The sequence below is a fragment of the Cygnus atratus genome, chromosome 2 (genome assembly GCF_013377495.2).
Source record: "Cygnus atratus isolate AKBS03 ecotype Queensland, Australia chromosome 2, CAtr_DNAZoo_HiC_assembly, whole genome shotgun sequence".
Lineage (NCBI taxonomy): Eukaryota > Metazoa > Chordata > Aves > Anseriformes > Anatidae > Cygnus > Cygnus atratus.
This window is the reverse complement of record NC_066363.1, coordinates 58,905,738-58,926,819: the sequence shown is the minus strand read 5'-3', so window position 1 is coordinate 58,926,819 and position 21,082 is coordinate 58,905,738. Positions and strand designations below refer to the sequence as shown.

The 21,082-nt window shown below is 39.7% G+C and overlaps 1 protein-coding gene across 12 annotated transcripts in view; it reads left to right on the top strand.

Moving 5' to 3' along the window:
* Positions 1-21,082, top strand: part of HECW1 (HECT, C2 and WW domain containing E3 ubiquitin protein ligase 1) — a 267,774-nt gene that overhangs the window by 78,809 nt on the left and 167,883 nt on the right. For 11 of the 12 annotated variants that reach the window (XM_035552522.2, XM_035552524.2, XM_035552514.2 and 8 more), the window contains 2 exons: positions 723-1,047; positions 16,414-16,521. In XM_035552522.2, the coding sequence (XP_035408415.1) occupies positions 723-1,047; positions 16,414-16,521 (433 nt within the window). Of the gene's footprint in view, positions 1-513; positions 532-722; positions 1,048-16,413; positions 16,522-21,082 lie in introns of those variants that run through there. The other variant, XM_035552519.2, reaches the window with a different exon arrangement.

The following is a 21,082-nucleotide window of genomic DNA, read 5'->3' as shown; positions in this document are numbered from 1 at the left end:
CTAACACGATGACTACTCTGCAGTAATCTCCTCCACTCCCATTAATTGTCCAGTACGTTCCCAAATCTCTACCAGAGAGGGTGTGCATAGTATCTCTCCATCTACTGCAAAAAACAAAGCAGGGCAATACCATGAGAAGCTGTCAGCTGTACTGAGACACTACAACATTTAGTGAAAACGTCTTTATTTTGGTATCAGGGACAACTCCGTTTTCATGGCTGTAACTCTTCAGACATGAAGCTCTTACTCACTGTTAACCACTCCACCAAATGGGATGAGTTTTCTGTGACAAAAGATTCCTTTGCAAATATAATAAGAATTACTAGGAAGATTGACTCCAGGAGTCAAACATGGGAAGGCTGCCTCCTGATGCTGAAAGTGAACTGCTCTCCATTTGATTGATAGTCACAGTGTTGGTGTCTGGATGCGTGTATTAACTTAGAGGAAGCCAGCTACTATTGATTCCCTCACACACTGCCGATTGCAGCTGGGCTCGGTGGTATAAGGCTTGCTTTTGCACTTGTTTTCGTGGTAAGAATTGAGGAGTAGAAGTTGAAGTAGCAGCCTCTGTTGCCTGCTGCACCTTTCTGTATCTCTTTTTTGCAGTGCCAGATGCTCTTTTCTTGCTTTCTCATTCCGATGCACTAATTTTCATAAGCTTTGACATCACTGAAACATGAATCATACTGTAAATACTATCCTCTCTAATTTTTTCTTCACAGAATCTGTACCAAAACAGGTTCCTGGGCCTGGCAGCCATGGCGTCTCCATCAAGGAACTCACAAAATCGGCGTCGGTGCAAAGAGCCCCTCAGATACAGCTATAACCCTGACCAGTTCCATAACATGGACATCAGGAACAATTCCCATGAGACGGTCACTATTCCTAGGTCTACCAGTGACACGGACCTTGTCACTTCGGACAGCCGATCTACCCTGATGGTCAGCAGCTCCTACTATTCCATCGGGCACTCACAGGACCTAGTGATATACTGGGATATAAAGGAGGAAGTGGATGCAGGGGACTGGATTGGCATGTATCTCATTGGTAAGTCCCTCTTACCCCTTCCCATTTGGTTTTCTTGCTACTTTTTTTAGTTGTAAGCATTAGAGTAATACGGGCTAACGGTAATAATGGGCTAATACAGATCCACTGAGTATAAGCTTTAAGTGGGTTTATATACAGCAAGATTTCTTCTGCTCCTGAATTGCTAGTTGCAGTCCTGGCCCTGACTTTCTCTTCAATAGAGATATGAGAATCCTTTCTATCGACAGTTTATTGAAATTTCAAGACACTTTATTTTTAAAGCCATTTGGATTTTGTGGAAAATGCCTTCTATATAAAGAAAGCATAATATTTTCAGGGTTTCCTCTCACAAGTCCTTGAGTAATCTGTGACAGATGAGAGGTTTTACAAGTCAAGAATATGAATCATTAAAAAACCCTGTGAAACAGAATGCCTTTCCTGTATAGCCAGAGGATATTTTGATATGAACAATAATAATTATAGACTGAGGCAGTCTGGAGTCCCAGATGACTTTTTCTTTTTTTTTTCTTTTGCACATTGGAAGCTGTATTCATCCATTAGCATATTTTTGGCATCTCCATCTGTATAAAGGCAGCCCCACAGAAAAGTAATAAGAAATGCTTTCAATGGACATTTACCTAATTGTTTCACTTCAATATAAAATAAGCATTTTGACCTGGTTTGGTTCCTATGGAAATAGTCCCGCTGCCTAGACTGAAGTCTGCATTAACTCTTTTCCCTCTGGTAAGTTTTGAACATGGTGGATCAGTTTCAGTCACATTCCTCAGTGGATTAGAGGTCTTAAAAATGCAAAACTCTAAATGTTTTCTGAAAAACAGTGGCTTGGTAAAGAAGATGGACTCATATTGGTACATTTGTAAATTTATACAAATTTTCAATTTGTAAATTGTGCGTTCCACAAGGGAAATGTTGGTAAAATGCTGCCGGTACCTGTTTAGATAAGCGTGCCTAGCCCTTAGCAGATATTTCAGTTCAATGTTTCAGTTCAAATCTCAGGTATTTCAGTTCAATGTTTTGTCTTGCCCAGGCAGCAAGTCAAACAAAACCAGGTAAAGCATAGGAGGTTGTGAGTTGGGCTTTCGGAGCAATCATAGGGAGTGAAAGTGTTGGTTGGGTGCTTTAGTGGATAAGATCAGAAGGGTCGGCATCGTGTGAAGAGGATGTGGGGAACACAGGCGTTGGCAGGGTGGGGGATATGAGAAGGAGCTGGATGGAAGGTCAGAGAGTGCAGAGGAGCCCTGGTTGGCATAGTGGTAGGCACTGGAAAAGGAGTTCAGTCTATTGATGTGACTTGGAGAAGGGGAAGATGAGGATGGCTGTGGAAAAGAGCATGGGGTGCAGGAAGCCAGGCTTCAATACTTCGTCCTGTGAGTAACCTCATAAAATACCCTGTTTTGAAAATAAAGGTAGGCTCCTGGAATTTAAAATCTTTTAGGAAAACAAAACAGACAAAAAAGAAAAAAGAAAAAGATAGAAACTGGATTCAAAACAGATGCAGTGAAAGCAGTTTGGTTTGTTGGCCGTAACAATTACTTGTGTTTACAGTTAAGATTGCCTTTGACTGTTTTATTTGAACAGATGAGAAGCCTGCCATTTCTAGGCACTATGGAATACTCTAAGCCTATTCTGCAGCAGTGCAGACAACTCGTGAAGGACTGCTTTGCTCCAGTAAAAACAGGCAAAAGCATCCCTTCTGATGGTCTGCTGTAAACAGAAAGTCCACAGAGCTATTGCATATGGATGAACTAATTCAGCCAGGTTTCATAGCTCAGACATTGTATCCAGGGCTATGAGGATACATTCCATATTTCTTTGATAGGTAACCTCCGTACACAGGAGATTAACTGGGAGTGAAAAATCCTCCCTGCTACTCCTCCATAATTTACCTTATCAACCAGGATGTTGCTCAAGACACCCCAATAAATTAGAATTAGAATAAATTAGAAGGATAAATTGTGAAATGCATCCTTGCCCCTGCTGGCTGAATGTGTGGTGTTAAAGGAAATAATCAGTGGTTCATTCTGACAAATACTGCTGCCAAATGAAAAATGGTTAGTGTGTCCAGTCTCCAAGAAACAGTTGGCCCTTGATGTCTTTGGAAGTGTTTTGTCTCCATCCTCTCAGGTTCCTAATCTAAATAGCCAAGGTAACAGCAGGCAGCAGCACCCATCATTCCTTTTTCACTTCCCTTCCAAAACCTGACGTGAGGTGAGATTTATTTTATTTTTTTTGGTTCCCGTAAAGAAAGAATCTGGGAGACTGTGAAGTTCACTTGCTTTTTTTTTTTTGTATTGGTTTGATGTGGAAAAAACTTGGAGCCTAGGAAGGTGACTGGTGCAATGGCTGTATCGACATTAATGGCATAGAGCAAACCTAGAGGAACTGATCTGCAAAAGCAAACAGCTGCTGAACTCATTTCAGAGGGCTTGGTTTTTGAGTGGTTCCAGTCTGGCTTACAGAGCGCCCTTGGGTAGCTGTAGGGCATCTTTCAGTTCAGATTCACCAGGAGAGAATTGAGATGTGCCTGAAAATCACTGCACAGTGTGAGCCAAAGTAGGGACAATTAAAAAGGGTCAATCCAAAAGCACATTTCTGTCCTGAAATAAAACACTCTGTTCAACATTTGTGATACATCTACAGGAATGGGAGATCCAGACATCCTAATGGGTTGGATTTGTGCATGCACTTGCATAGATTTCCCCAGTCTGCACTCCTGATTAGGGAGGAAACGTTCCTGGCCTTGTGGATCTGACCTTCACGATGTAAACTGATATATGACTATGTTTTGAATTAGCAGCCAGCCAGACTGGAACAAGAGAACCAAAGAAAGTATGAGCTTTTCCCAGTCTGCTCAGTAGGGGATTTATGTTGGAGCCTATTATTACCACTTGCGTGGCAACACTGTTAACTATTGCAGTGCTGCTGGTAATTCCAGTGTTTGTCTCAAAGCCAGCTCTCTGCTACAGTCCAATCCTTTTTGTGATTGTTTTGGGTTTGTGAGATTTGACCTGAAAGGTTTGAATGTAGCAATACTTTATTATTGTGGTGAAAGCACAAAAACCATGAAAACACAGAGAAATTATTTGTGTCCTTGAGGTATCAGGCAGCATGGCGTTGTTTTTTCTATAAAACTCAATGCAGGAGCATGAGAGTTATTATTTATTATTTGTCTTGTGAGAACTTCTGAGCATCCTTGGAAGGGGCTATATGAAAGCAGAACAGAAGGCAGTTCCCACCTCAGAGGAGTTTAGTCACTGCTGTTGTAGTATTCTAGGAAATATCTCCAAATAATCTTATATGACTGTTGACTTTGAAATGCATAAAAATAAATCTGCTCTTGCCACTCCTACTATCACTAAAATTTTAATGATACCTAATAAACTGCAGGCTTCAGAACAAAGATGTTCCAAGTCTGAGGAAATATGGCTGATATAGAAGGCTTCCAGAAGAAAAAGAGCACAAATGATGTAGATCAGATGTTTTGATACAGAAACCACAGTGCATTTTGGAATGTTATTCAAAGGTTAAGGCTGTCTGAAGAAGGGGTAAGGGAGTCCTCCGTTTAGGGAAATGCTGGCTGCTTGTGGCGCAGTTGCTTTTATCAAAAAATGAAGGAATCTGTTCGTCTCCCCTTCGATCTGTGTGCAAATTCATAAGGATGTCCAAAAGGGAAACAAGCTTTGCAGAAGCAGGTAAAAGCTGGATTTTGAGCTGATTCTTAGTGTTAACTTGTTCATGGTCTTAGGAAATGGACTAGGCAACCAGTCAGTCTCACATAAAACAGTCTAAAAAATGGTGGCTGTGTATCTCATGCCAAAAATATCATCGATTATATCTACCCTGTAGCTGTGTGAAAACATTCATACACACCTACCTGAATTTGTTGAAGTGCCATGGAAAAACTGTTTGGTTGAAAGGAGATTAGTAAATGATGACTCTTAAAATATAGGTCCTGTTACTTCAATGCATTTTAAGAATAGCCATGATAAAATGACAAAAAATATGAGAATTTGAAGGACAAGCCTTTCTGGGTGTTTAAGACATTGTGCATTCGGGAGTAGGAGTCACATTTCATGCCTGCCAAACTAGAACTCTGGAGATGGTTTAACTTCCCCTTTTAGTATATACTATATCATTATACTATATATTATATCAGCTCCAAGCTATGCAGTGGAATATCTAAATTCTGTGACAACTCACCTGAGGTGTGCATGTGCCTTCCCTCAAGAGAACTGTAACACTTTGAATATTGGCAGTCTTTCAGAATAATCAAAAATACATGTAGACACTCAAAAAAGAGTTATCTGAGGAATTTGAACATGATAACATAGCTTTGTTTCTATTTAAAAATCTATGGCATTTATGAGCTTCCTTTGCAAAAATGCTACAGGTAAAGAAAACAAACATTGAAGAAAAGGTGAAATGAAAACAGAGGTTTGAATAGTGAAGATAGTGTATTTGTAGACTTTTTTTTCTTAAAAAAAAAGAACCATCGTTTAGTAGCTACTGTGAGACATATGGAATATTTGCAGTTATTTATCTCAGTTTTCTCTTCCTCTGTTATCTCATTTGCTATTACTATTTGCTCCAGTATGAAGCCTCTTAGATAAATTAATATGGACTGCTGGCAGCTCCTCTAGATAAAGAGCTATCTTATAATTACTGCAGTAGCATTTTAGCTGCTACTAGATTTCACTTCTGTCATCATCTCCATATCTGATGTAGGGTAGCTAATGAGAAATGTTTAAACCAGACTTGGAAAGAATCATTTGCTCCAGTGTCTGTGCACACTGATGGCAGGAATTTATCAGTGCTGATGTTACACTCTTCTTACCCATATACAATAAACTCTTTTTCCTTTTGACATTTCCTTGTGGGAAAGCAAAGCATTATTAAAGGCTGTTTATTAAATGTTTCTTTGTACGCAAATCTTGTAGGGTCCAATTTCCTGCCTTTCTTTGTGTTTTTTTTTTTTTGACAGAGGAGTAGTTCTCAAATTTATAGAAGTAAGAATGCCTTGATCTAATTAGTGACTGAAGTTTAGCTTTAAAACAGCACGTTTTGGTCCTCTGCTTTAGCCTGTGATGTTATTTCTCTCCCCAAAAGGCAATTTTCAGCATAATCCAACAAACCTCATTACTGAAGCAAACGGAAAGAGCCCCGTATTCTTCCTGCAGTCAGGCTTGGATCAGAGCTTTTTTGTATAGCTATTTCACCAGATGAGCAGCACGTACAAGCAGAATGTCACATGTGGCCAGCAGAGATGGAAAATGTTAGAAATGGCATTGTGCTGGGACTTGTGGGTCCCTGCATGACAGCTCTAATCTCTGACTTTGGCTTTCTGTGCATTTGGTCTGCTTGCTCCACCTCTCTGCCTGAGAAATATTGGTAAAACAAAACCCTTCACAACGAGCCCGCTTAGAGGACAGTGATTTTTGTTGATGTTTGAATTTTATGTCTTGGGGTTACCCATCTTTCTAATCCTTCAATGGCCTAAGATCATATCACTCTCTTCTTTAGGACTTCTCCTCGGTGGGTCATCTTGTGGGTGGTCTCTCTCTGGGCTGGGGATAGCAGCTGTGCCTTGCTGTGTTCATATCAGCAAGTTACGTGTTGTACGACACCTGCAGATCTGCTCTCTCTGTAAAACATCAACAGAGGTGCCCAGCAGCCACACAGCTTTCACAAAGCACAGCACTATTTGTTTCGGGAAGAAAAAGTATTAGAGGAGCAAACCTGTCACACAAAAAGAACCGTAGAAAAGCTACACAAATGCTGAGCAGAGGAGGTCTTAGCTATCAGAGGCCTTGGCAGGTACATTACTGCAGCAATATCTGTTCTTTGTTCCCACCTGGCTGCTCTTGGATCTGGTGGGAGTGACTTGTCATTTCAGGCTGAGTCACTTTTTTGTATTTCTCAGTTCTGTATCTAGTGGACCACTTTGCTACACAAAACTAGGATATGCCGTTTCCAGACCTACTGAGTATGGCACTAACAGTTGCTCTTGCCTCAGTTTCACCTCTTACAAATAGATGCAAAGATCTCTGAGTATTAGCTACAGATATAGCTTCAGACCCATTCTCCCTTTCAGTGAGTCCAAGGTTTGTGTCTGGCATTTATGTACTGTTAACCTTGTTAGTAGCAATGTACCAACAAGCACTTTCTGTAAAGGGATTAATGCAGTGGTATTGTGCTTTATGGCATAGTCATAAAGCCACAGTAGTAATGTTAAAGAAACCTGTAGGTTGCCAGTTCTTTTCCTTTCTGTATATTAATTATGTGGTAGAGAGGCATTTACTGTGTGCCAAAAGATTCCCATTTTCATTTAGCATTTCTCCAGGAAATAACAACTGTGGTATTACGAAATTTTCCAGATAAGCTTGCAGAAGAGTTTTCTGCTTCAGTTGTCAGCTTGAATATCTGGAGAGGGAAATAATGCAGGCAAGGAATACACCAGCCTTGTGCCTCCTCTGTGATTTTCAGCATCCTTACGCCCATGGATAAAGCTACTTCTGTGCTGTGGGGCCCATATTGCTGTATAGACCGGGCTGATAATGAAGACAGTAATGATGACCTACTAAAGCATTTTGAGGAAATCAGACAGTGGGGGGATACTGGTGCACAAAAAGCCAGCTTATGGCCTCAATTCCACAAAAAAACTTCATCCATGGAGCAAGTTAAGACATTGACTGGGTAGACTCAATCATAGCATAAACAGTGGACAGCACAAATGGAACTCTTGGCAGGATGAAGCTTAACCCAAAAAGATGTGTTCTCTGCAGGTTGTCAAGCTAACCATGTGGCTATGTGCATTTCGAAGGTTCAGCATGTGTTTTGCTTAGTTTTCTAAACCAAACTAAATCATTCTTCTCACTCCTTGTTGTTTATAACACTTCAGTGCGATGTTCATAATATTTGAATATTCTCATGCTGTCCTTCACAACTCCTATAATGACTGTCTATGCATTCAGCTTTCCTAATCTTTTCTTATCCACAGATCTCTCCAGCCCTAAAGACATTTTTTCTTCACTGAAGATCTTCTACTTTGTGATAAGCTTATAATTGAATGCCATTTTTTCAGATAAAATTGCTCCAGACTCTCAAGAGATTCTTTATCCATAGTGCTTCTGTGCAAACACCTGAGTTGTGTGGGCTTTTCCTTTTTTTGCTGCTGTATCAGATCACAAACTCCTGTTTAATTTGCTGTCTGCTGTTATATCTTTCAACATTGCTTTAAGTCCATTTTTCAAGTATTGCAAATTATTTCTCCCCATTATTTAATGAACGTTGTTACCATGCACAAGTGTCATTCTTGTTCACATTTCAGATCTTCCTATGTCCCTTTATATCATGTCTTTATACTGCCTTGGGCATGCAACATCCCTTATTTTAGTATCTTCAAGAAATTTTCATGGATTCACTCTTTTACCCTTGTCCACATTTTCCAAATTGTACTGTAATCATTGGCAAGGGAAGGCTTCCACTGACTGCAAGAACTTTGGACTGAATATTACATTAAAAACAAACAAAACAACAACGACAAAAAGCTCTTTCATGTTGTACCTCACCAAACATTGCATATTTTCTGATTTCAGTCTGCATGGAGGCGGTTGTGATCATCTTTGTTTGGATTCCTTCCTCCCATCTTCACTTGTGCATGCAAAGACAAATGTCATTAATTGTGGAGAAATATGTGCAATGCATACCTAAAGTATAGCTGTAGCTGTACAAAAAGCCAGATGTGTCCCATCTGCCACAGTGGTGAGAATAAATCTGGAAGTGCCGGAGCTTTAAATCAGAAATGTGTATCCAGGATAGGCATAGCAGAAGTAGCAATGAGAGCAATGGGGACACTGTGGTAGCATCACACTTCTAAGGGTATGCAAAACTAAATGACACCAACACCACTAGATAAATGCCAACACTACTGCAACTTAGCATCTGCTGTGGGTCTTTTAGCTCCCCAAACTGTTCTTGCTCAGCCCCACCTCAGCTCTTTGCTTTCTTCATTCCATCCACCTTTTGTGGTCTGTGGCTTTTCGGTAGATTTGTAGGTTACTGGAGAGAACCGAACAAGAGATGGGTTGTGCCGGAGCACGGATCCCAAACACCTCAGGGATACCATGGGTGAACACTAGCTATCAGATCAACTTTTAGCTGGACACTCCCTCATTAAAGGGAAGGAGACAGAAGTCCCTCGGGTGACAGAATTCATACTCTCAGTGGGATACTGTCAAGTGCAATGAGGACAGAACAGTGAGGAAGGGCTTGATCGATCCACAGTTCATCCACAGCCTTTTGAAAACCTCTATCACACCAAAAATGTAATATCATCTTGACAACTGGCAGTCTTGTGTTCCCTTTTTTTTATTGATATCAGTATTGTGAAAGATCAGAGTATCTCCCAGCAGTAATTTGGAGGCTACTGAAGTGCTAGAGGTAATGTCATATATGATAACGTCAGAAATAGTTCCAAAAGTAAGCCAGATGTTCAAAGGTAAAAGAATTTTGCTGGAAGTTGCAACTCCTTGATTTGGGGAGTGGATGGCAGGTGTCCTTTGGGTTTTGTGTGTGACTCTTTCTGCTTTTTGAACCAAGAAATATTGCAACTTTGCCAAATATCATTCCCCATTTTATTATGGTTTATGCTTTTTTCTTTTTCTTTTTTTTTCCTCTCATTTCTACTCTCCACTCGTTCACATTTTCTACCTCCCAATTTACTACCCACTCAGCTAAAGAAAAGTAATTTTTGTGGTATTAAAATAGAACCACTCGTGTACTTAAAGCACATACACAGCTGTTAGATGAAGGACTGAGTTTTCAGCACCAATGAAGATCCTTGTTTTCCAGAACTCTTCTCCCTAAGAAATTACAGGAGGATGGATGCTAGCTGTAAATTGCAGTATATTCATTGTCCCTTTGTGACGTTAATGTACCTTCACCAAAGATGCTGTGAATTGAGATACGATAAGGCAACGTGTAGTTTGAAATGAGAGGAGCAATTCCTTCAGGCTGAATTTTGCACAAGCTCTGTGCTTGTCAAAGCAGTGTTGCATTCACATCTTACTCAGATAAAAAGACGGCAGAAATTGGCAAATGAATTAACAGTGAATTTTTGATCCACATTAGAGTTGGATCCATAGCTGTTGAGGCAAGTGGAAACATTCCTATTGACTTTTATAACGATAGCCATTATTTGTGATTTTCTACTGTGGTATCTTTGTAAATAAGAAATTTGTCATCATTTTGTGTTCTCCTTCAAATGATAAATTGGGTGGTAAGAGAAGAAACATCAGAAATAGAAAACGTATCCATGGCATACACTTAGATTACCTTGCAAAATAGTGTTAGTTTATTGATATTCTGTGCTCTATAATGCCCCTTTTCTGCAGTTTTCCATGCAAATTGCTAAACAGATCAACCAGAGCTAGATCTTTTTGTCTAGAAAACAATTTTAAGAGTATTTTCCTGACTACATTCATATGTCATTGTAGTACAGACATACATATTGACCAAAAGCACTTTTAAATTTCAAGCTAAAGCAAATTTGTTCAACTAAAGACTATAAATCCTCCTGTAATTTCAGCAGTACAGCATTTCTTATTCATAAGGGATGAAGACATGAAGTGTAGCTTCTAGTTTTATGCAATAATTGCATGAAGTTTATAGAAAGCAAGTGTTGTGATATGCAGTACTAAATCAAATTAAAGATAGATAAGAGACTGTACAGTACCAAGTTCAGGAACCTGTCTGACATCATGTTCCTCTCATGTTAGGTGTTTGTTTCTTTGAATGTACCCCAGGTTATTCTAAATTCTGTAGTTACTATTCTTGGAGAACATGGAAAGATAGATCGTATTTATCAGCAAAACGCTGTTTGGGAAGGGGCATTGTTTCTTCTTTTCCTCCCTCTTAACACAAACTGACCATAAGGGTCTCTCCGCTCTTTGCAATTTGTACGTCAATCCTTCTGAGGAAGATGTACCAACTCTGTTTATCTGTGGTAATTTCAGACAAGCTTTCAAATACAGAGGTCCTGTCTGTTTAGTGTAGGCTGCTGACAGAGACTGAAGTTCCTACGATATTTTTACAGACCTTTTTGCGGGGTGGCCTTTATCAACATTTTCCCTAATTCCTCTGAAGAACAGCATGCTTTTTGTCCATTTGTTACTGTCTTTCATCGGAAAGATAGCTTTCTTTGGTGATGGCTCTTTATCTCTCTATAGATAGCGCTTGTAAAGTATGTGGGGATCTCTCAGCATGGAAGTGACAGTGCAGAATATTTTTAGTGGTAAATGGCTGTGCTTGGATGTATTTGGTTCAGTAAGGACAAGCAGTCTGTCAGAATCGCTGCTGGTTCCCAAGCTCTTGCTAATATTTGCCTCTGGAGTGCCTTGGTCCCTCTAGCTGCTTCTCAGGCCCCTGCAGCCCGGTGCATGCTCATTCATCACCTTCCCCTTTTTCCTCCAGTGACGTGCGAGGTGCCAGAGGCCAGCTGCCTCTGCTCCTACCCTAGGACAGCTTTGTGGGTCTGCAGCCACTTCCCCTGCTCTGTGAGCAGGGCAGGCAGAGAACACCTTCTGCCAGCTCCCCCACCAGCCTGACTCAGCTGCCCACGCGGTCCCCATCTCCAGCTGATGTTCAAAGGGCAGCGCATCCTGAATGCTCCTTCACTTGGCAGTTTCCTAAATTAGCTCCCAGTTTTCCATCTGGGGAAATGCAGCCTCAGATCTGAGGGTGATTGCAAAGTGTTTGCTTTTGGTCAAGTGGGCCCAAACCCAGGCTGTGTGGTGGGGATTGCCAGCTAAGCAGAGAGCTAGTGTAAATGTTAATCTTATTTCAGAAATAGAGGGAGGGAGTTGCATTACAATGCTTCATTGGAAAAATGTCAAAAGCCATTAGCTGCTGGCTGAAATATACAAAAGGGAGCAGCGGTAGCTGTGTGCTTCATTTTGTGTAGAGGTGAAATGAAGCATTTCACCATTTACCTTAGGATATTAAGGTACAACGTGTTTTTAAGCTCTGTTCCTTTGTTATAGGAATTATTACTAGAAATACAAAGTATTTTTTTCCTTTGCACATACCTTTTCTCTACTTAAGATACCCTATCACCTCTGCACTTATATATGGTGGGTTGTTGATATATATATATATATATACACACAAGCACATGAATGTATATGTAATACACAAAACAGCTGTGTATTTCCCATGCACAATTTTATTTCTCAATGTGCTACATATGCGGTGTCAACCTCTGGGGAATAACAGGTCTGGAGTAGTATCACCTGCCAACTAAATCAGGTCGATAGGAGGTATTCATACATTCCATCCTCCTGAACAGTTTCAACTACTGATATTTTTTCCTTGATAGGAATATTCCTTTGTCTTTCACCTTTCAAAGATGCTTCCCTTCAAAAAGTGAAAGAGAAAGATTTCCCTTTTGGACCTGTATGTACTTTTAGACCTAAATTTTGTCTGGCTTAAAAATCCCAACTATCTTAAATTTCTGTTTAACTAAAAATAAGCTTTATTTCTTTGGAAAGAGGAGATACCTAGCTTTTCAAAAGATACAGGCAGGGCTTACATCTGGTTGTGAGAAGGACCTACATAGTGGATTTCTAAGCCATGAGATTTGTAAATATGTTTTATTTATATTATAAATTTATCTCATCCTTACTCTGATCATTTACACTTCCATTAACAAGCTTCATTATTTTGTAAGAGCTAAAAGTAACAGGACCAAGATACTGTTTTTTGTTTCTTTTCTTGTAATCTACACAAAATGGGTAGTGTTGGAGAGTAGTACTCAAAGACTCTGCTCTTCCTCCTTGGGATGACCTGTGTATTGCAGGTTGTGGGAAACTCATCTTAAGACATCCTTTCTATTGCCTGAGCCTGTATTTCATCAGTGGCTGCTGTCTGTAAACTGTGAGTGCATGACTAAGTCTGTCTGTATCCCTTCCCTGACATGCTGTGTGACCTGACCTTTTGCTTTGGACACTGCTTTCGGTACACTCCCGTCTCCTAGCAGGAGACAGCGTGCAGATGTTACTTGGTGAGAACAGTTGGTTCCATCTTTCCCATATTCTCACCTGTCAGCTGTAACTGTAGACTAGCCTGCTTCTTCCTTTCCTTCATTCCCCTTCTACCTTGAACATGTAGATGCAGGGTGGTCTTTTTTCTTAGCTTGGTTTGCCAGGCGTTCTGGCTGTTTCCTACAAAAAGAAGGAGAGGGCTTTCCACAGTCTTCCCTGCTGACTCAGGCTGTAATACAAATGTGATTTGGTTCGGGTATGGGGAGATGCTGACATCTCAGTCAAATTAGAGAGATTGTGTGACACAGAGCTCATACTGCCATTATGCCAGCTGTGGGAAGCAGACAACAACCCATCCAGTGTACGAGCCAGCTGGCCCCAGCAGATAGTATGTATGAATACAGCATTTTAAATCTGATTCTGGGATCTCTTGTGCTGCTAAACTCTGGCCTAAAATGTCTGCGATTTTTTAAGCAAAGCCACCCAGTTTAGCTCGGCTAACCCTCCTTAAGCAACACGGTATTTTGTAAACAGTATATCTTGAAAAACAGTAATTATCCATGCTTCTTAATCACATGGCAGGTGTTGGAGCATCTCCAGCAGCTTCCAGAGCCTAAATATGACAAATAAACGTCATGAGAGTTGAAACTGGAGACGAGCAAGCCTGAGCTGAGGGATGTCCTCTGTATGCAGTCAGTTTCAAAGCTCCAACTCAGCACAACATTTTAGTATACGCTCACCTCTAAGTATAAAGCATTTTTCCTGTCAGTTCACGCGTTTATATCTCCTTGCATGTATATAAGTGCTCCTGCTTCCACAGAATGATGTGGGTAATACTGGGTAATCTGCATCCAGGATGGTCCTTACTAAAGTAGTCAAAGATGTATACTTATCTGCCCCTTTTATATGTGATTTTACATTTAAAAGAAGACAAAACTAGCTATAAAGAAGAAGAACAGATGAAGAACAGAAATTGTACCAGAGGATTTTACTGTTGAAGGTTTACTACAGGAAAGTACTGTGTGAATGTGCTGAAAAATTTCCACTTCTATACAGAGCAGGAAACACAGCTAGTGAAATAATTACTGACAATTAGCAAGTCAGCAAAGGGAAAATGTATTGTAGATAGCATTGCTGTTTATAATTATCTATTGCAATCATTAATGACCTCTTTAAAAGGATTTCCTCTGTAAATCCCTCGAGAGTGGCACCAAAGAGTTCCATGTTGGTAGCCCACATCTTTCTCCTTGGAGAGCACAACTATGTAAAACTGAAACAATAACATTGACATTTGCCTGCTGCTTTATTCTTTCAGTGAAAGTGTAGTTTCCTTCAATTTGAAAGTCTAGTCTGTTTAACCTTTGCATATATATAGTTGAATATGTTGTTCTTAGAGTGTCTTGACTTTGTCCTTTGTACGCCGTTCAGCAGCCTCCTGAAGGCACCGTGCTTGGTTCTGTATGGCAGATAAACCTGCCCATTGAGACAGACCTCTCTGGCCACATGTCTATTGTTTTTTACTTGTCTTGTTTCTGGAGGTCATTTCAATGTCTGTATCAGCATGGCAAGAGGCACAGCATTCATGGTAGCACCGTGAGTGCAGAAATGGCAAGCTCTGTGGCCATGCTGGCTCTGGGCACTGTTTTCATGTCTCTGCACCACCTCGTGCTGCTCTGTGCCTCCAAGCAGCCTGGTCAGAGATGGCCTCATGTGGTCTGCGTAGCTCTGTGGGTTGTCACAGTATCACTCCATCCTTAGACGTGGAGTCCTTTTGTCATGGTGGCATCATCTTCGTTTTCTCACAGACCTATGTGATAATGAAATGATGTATATAGTTGATGTGTTTTAATACTGGATTTAGTGGATCATATTTTTCCTTAGGTTTTTGCATGACCAATGATTAATGTAATTGTCTTTGGAACAGAATTGCAGCGCCCACCCAGCTCTTTTTCAACAGCATGGTTGACTCATTTAGTGTGTTTCTACAAGTCTCTGTTAAAGTTAAAACTGCCTTCATTGCTCTCTGGTCACCGTACGTAGGCAGAGCTCAGCCTTTGGCTTTGTGCAGATGTGAGATCCATGACACTGAGTAGCGAGGCCGTGGCTGGGAGATGCGGCACAGCCAACGGTGCGGCCGCCTCAGCCCTCAGAGTGCTCAGCCACCCCGGCCTGTCATAGGCCTCTACCTCCAATTCCCACTCTCTTCAAATGCTCTGTAAATGTCTATTTTATTTCTGCTGTGCTGATTCCATTTACTGATAATCAAAACCATGCGTACTGTCCTGGTATGGTGGCAATATGTGCGTCTTTGTTGGCTTGGAAGCCAGTGTAAGCTCCTAAGCGAGGATGAGTCATGGCAAGGCCTCACAAGCACTTCTTTTAGCTGTTGAATGACAGAGGGTCAAGAAGCAGACCCTTGCCCTGAGGCCGGGGTGTGTTTGCTGGCAACTGTACTGGTTAGGGCTTGCAGATTTCTCTTTAAAAGAGCCGGTCGAATCAGTCTAAAATGAAACTTGGAAGCAAACTAAAAATGAATTAGCATGGACCGTCAGAAGGCTGCTTTTCAGACTCACTGCCTTGCCCTACTGTTATTTATACATAGCCCTTTGCATACAAGGCGGTTGCTTTCTCAGCGTTCAGCCTGAGAGCTGTCAGCAACTTTTAATAGATTACTCGTCGATCCAGACATCTTTGAAACTCAGCGTGATAGTCTAACAACCTCTAGGTGTCTCAAAATGCTGAGTGGACAGCACTTCGTCATTAATAGTTTGGTTTTAAAGGCTGAGAGGTATTTGTGTGCTGTCTGTGAAGGCACACAGTTAGTGTAATAATTCTTCAAACATAAATATCGTTCACTGTCTACTACAGTAGACAAATAACCCCCTCTGTCATGGTAATAGTGAGTGTAGCACAGATGCATACACACTGCTATTCTCTGATTTTTTAATTATTATTATTTTTTTTTTTTACAGGAAGAACTAGTGCAAAGGGGGATTATTTTTTTTTTTTGCTATCATTTTCTATTCCAGCTAGACAATTATTTTTAATTAGGAAGGGATTGATCTATGTTAAGCCACATATTTTCATGTTTGAGAATTTTGTAAGGATGTGTCTTTTAAAATTACGTCCAAAAAATCTGTGATTCTAAGAAGCACTGCAGTTATTTAACATATAAATGAGTGAAAAAAACATAATTTCTTAGCATGTGGTGCCAAGCTGTCTAGCAACCATAGCACGTTCTGTAAATCCAAAAACATATTTTTAGTCTGACTCTGCCTTGTGTGTTGTCATAACAGGCAGTTGATGATACCATTCTCTTTGTTCATAGATGAAGTTTTGTCCGAAAACTTTTTGGACTACAAGAACCGTGGCGTCAATGGCTCTCATCGTGGTCAGATTGTCTGGAAGATTGATGCTAGTTCTTACTTTGTGGAGCGTAAGTATTTTTTCAATTTTACTACAGTACAGTTCAACCATTGCAGAAAGATTATTGAACTGCTTAGGTTGTTCTTATGATAGTCTAATGCCCAATATATCCTTTAGGAAAGGCCAAAAATGTTACCATAACTTTGAATGTGTTAAGAGGAACTGAAATGCTCTGTGGAGCAGAAAAACATAGCTTCTACAAGCAAATAAATTTTGTGGCTATTGACTTACATATATATACATATATTTAATACAGCTATAAATAAGTATTTAATCAATTTGCTGTTATTTATACTGTGTCATTAGCAGTGAGCTGCAATGACTTTAATAAAATGTTAAGAAGAAGAATAATTCGTGGGCGTAATCTCACTCCAGGAGGATTCACACCAACTTTTAATTGGAAAACCTCTGGTGGGTCCATCAGATTTGGATAGATTCAGAAATTAAAAAGGGGTCTAGTTCTGGTAATCATCTAGATTGATGTAACTGCACTTTATTATACTTCTATCAAAATACACTGATTTCAAATGAATTGTTCCTCATTGTATTCACATATTATGCAGGATGTCTGATGCAATGCAGTGTAACCCTTTTCCACCCCTCAATCCTCCCTTAGTGATCAAAATATATAGACACTGAGTTCACTTCTGCAAAGTACTATGTACCCTGTACAGTAATTTAACAACACTTCCAGACTTTGTCATTCCACATCCCTGATCAAAGTGAACCTGACCATTGGAGTTCTTCCTCTTTTAAAGTTACCATGTGCTAGTATGAATGGAATTTGTGGTCTCTAAGTTCCCCAAAGAAAACACGCGCTTTTCTTTGGAGAAGAGAAATAGCGTACTCAAAAGACTGGACTGAGATTTATAGAGAATATCCGTAGTAAAAGAGCTACATTTATCTTTAAGAAGGAGTTAAGTGTGAAGAAGTCTGTCAAGCAACAATTTCACTTTTTCAATTGTAATTAATGTTTTCGGTGATCTACACCAGTCTGCTGGGCAAAATTTAGAAGTCATGTAGAGGCATATATAAATTGCATGACAGGTGTATCTCTTTACAGCTGTCTGAATTTGAGGGCAATCAAGGGAATCTTTGATATGACCTAAATTCTAAAGGAGTTAGAAAGGATATGAATTATACTTGATTAGATTCATCTCTGACTTTGACCTCAAGCATCTGGTATTAGCAAGGATGCTATGTGCAGACGTTTTACAGAAATTCAATCCTAGAAACAGGTTCTCGCTTCTCAGTATGAAGCTATTGCTGATGATCTGTAATTCCTAGTGTTAAGTTAAATTGAGAATATTGTTCTAAAGAATTGAAGGGAACTGCTGAATTGTCTACAAGACCTACAGGACCTATGATAAGGCTGTTTACATCATTTATTTACATCATTTATTTAAAAAAGATACATTGATGGGAAATTGTTTAATATACAAGAACATTGATTTTAGTTATCCCGTTTTTGGAACAGAAATGCATTATAGGATCTAACCTTTAAAGCAAGATTCTAATTTGCAGCTGCTGCTTTGAGCTTCAGTTACCAATCTGTGAGACTGATCACACTTTCTTTTAACTGTTAAAGAAGTCTGAGGAGGAGCAGAACAGGGTTTTGAAGATGCCTTAGTATCTCAGTTTATTGACAAAAGGTGTGAGTGAAACTAGCCTGCTGGAAGCTTTCTTCCCTAATCCACAGCAGAGGAGAAAGAGGCAATGTGAGAAAGCCTCTTCAGGTGGGCCATATTTCATTAAGGGCTTAACTATGCAATGAATTATGGCAGCTTAATAAGTTGCTCCTGTTAGCTGAGACATAGTAGCTGTTGTTAATTGATTGCACGTACATTCTTCACTTGCCCTAATGTGAGAAAATGCAGCTTAGCATAGCCATCCCTCACTGACACTTAAAACTAAGTCATACTACACTGTAGTTGGGCAGCTCACGCTTGACGAGTTTTCCTCTTGGTAATTTGTTATGCTGCCATCATTAAGCGTTGAATCTCAGCCCTGAGATTGTGTACCAGTGCACTCATCGAGGACAAATTATTGCCCTGTCCAAAATTAAAATAGGAGAAAATGAAGTAGGCAGTAATAAATAATAGCACACGTAGATAACCTTAGAGCTGCTTGACTATTGAAGTGGGAAGTTAAAGCAGTGAAAAATGTTGATGCATGTAAAACATATTTATGTAAAGGCATATTAGAGGGTTCCTGCTCATTGTTGAGAATTTTACAGGAAATTACACAGCTTTGTAGTTGACTAAACATTATGTTAAAAACGGCAGTGCCTTCATATACTTCATGTATTTTCTATCCAAAGGCACCTGTGTAGACCACCTTCTTTCAGACTTTTTGTATTTTGGACAGAGATTGCATCTGCATGTTTGCAGAGTACATGGATGTTGTAACATTTGCAGGAATCAGAAATCAGTGGTCATTAAAATCAATCTCAGAAGTATATTTTCTTTTTCTGAGAGAGCCTAGAGGACAGGACAAGGTTATGTTTAGTTGTAATGCAGTATAAGGATTGCTATGTTGGACAAAAGTTAACTTGACGTGGTGTCCTGTCTCCAAAAATGGCCAGTGGTGGAGACCTGGGAAAGTGTATAAAGATAAGCAAGTGCTAGTGACTCTCCTAGCTGGAGTGTTCTTTCTGTTAATCTGTTGCTAAGGCAATTCCTAAGCTAGGTAGTCTTTTTATTTACTAGTGGTCAAGACATGTAGTAGGTAACGAAGACTCGGCAATTCATTTTCAAGGTGTCCACGTTTTTCTTCTATGCATTGTGTTATACTTCCCTTAAGTGGATATTGATGGAGTTTTACTAAGTATATCATTAGTTCTCTGTAAAACAGAGAACTAAAACAGAACTCTCACTTGCAAAGGTAACCCTTCAGTTCTGTGTTTACTTTTGCCAGTAAATATCTGCACTTCGGTATCTGCTCACCACGTATGAGTCAACGTTGGCAGTTAACCTTTTCTGAAGCAGTGTGTAGATGATAAAGGTATACACCGCAGTGTTTGGCCCATCGTAGCTGGCAGGAGCCACAATAAAGGGGAAATCATAATATGGCCAAATGAAGAATCGGTCCTACATATGGAATTTAAACTCCTACATAGAGAATTTAAAGTCCCCAAGACCTTAAGACAGACTGGCTTGGTAGCTATTCTTGAAATGTAGGAGAGTTTAACATTTTCGGTAGTGTCACTTTGTGAGGTAAAATAGACTTATTATCAGGGAACCATGGGGATCATCCTGTCCAGCAGCCTCAGAAGTCGAGTTTTTTCTTTTGCCAACAGGTGGGAACTTCAGTACTTCCCATCATGTGTTTTTTAACCTTGCTCAAGAAAATTACCATTCAAGTTGCCAGCCACTTGAAGTGAAGAACTTAAAAGACATTTTTGAATGTATGGGTTTTTTTTTATTATTTATTTATTGAAGAGCTATATGAGTGAACTTGAAAATCACAGGTATTCAAGGTTGGCTAATTTCCAACTGTGAAAGTCCCATTAATATGAAAAAAAAAAAAAAAGTTTTAGGAGTGGAGTCAAGTAAATACAGACTCATTTTCTACATTTTGAATCTGTAGGCATATATCATGTGTTTGAAAGTGTTTTGTTCAAAATCCTTAATGTTCCCCAATGGAGATATTATTTCTTTCCTTTATTCAAGAAAATTAATAAGAAAATGAAATATGGCATTCTAACTGTGTAACCTGCAGTCATTATAAATAAAACCAGTATTTAGATACTTAACAGAAAACTAACATCTAATCATTGCAGACACTCAATAGTTTGTATGCAATGATCTAGGATCTGGAATAGCAGTAAGTAAAGGCAAAAATTGCTGGAAGGTATTTTCTTCATGGTGGTAGATTATCACAACAGAAATCTTCTATCAAACTTAATTGTAATGACCATTACAGGCAAAAACCATTGACCTGGAGGACCACGGTAGATGGAAATTGTGCACATGCTGTCACTATGGGCAAAGCGACTAGCAATATTGTGAGAGATCTGTAGACATGCGTCAGGAGTGGAGGACACAAAGAAACACATGGCAAGAAATTGAAACCGTTTTTTGTGTAAACTGCACTGCTTGTGCTTGTATAAAGCTGAAATTCTGCAATTTCAGATGCTTCTCAGCTGCTTAAGCTGTACTTTCACAATTGCTCAGTGTGTTGCCCCATCTGATACATTCATGGTTACTTGTTCAGGTATATTTAAAATCTCACTAGGCTGGGGAAATCATTCTTGTGTGGTGGGTCCATAACAATGCCAAATAGCTTTCTCTTTTTATTATGCGTTTCTATGTTTTAGGGGCAGTTAGGTAAAGGTGTTGCTTTCAAATTTGCTGATAGCATGGTTTAAGACCACCTAGGGAGCCCTCACTTTTCAGAACAAAGATAATTTCTTGAAATATACCCATACAGCCTTTTCAGATACCATAGCCACTTAAAGTTTGTGTTTGTTTTGTAGTGATCTAGGTTTTCACCTTGGAAAGTACTAATATCTTTCCCAGAGAGGCATATGCCTTTCCACTTTGCATATCACAAAATTGCAATATAATGTT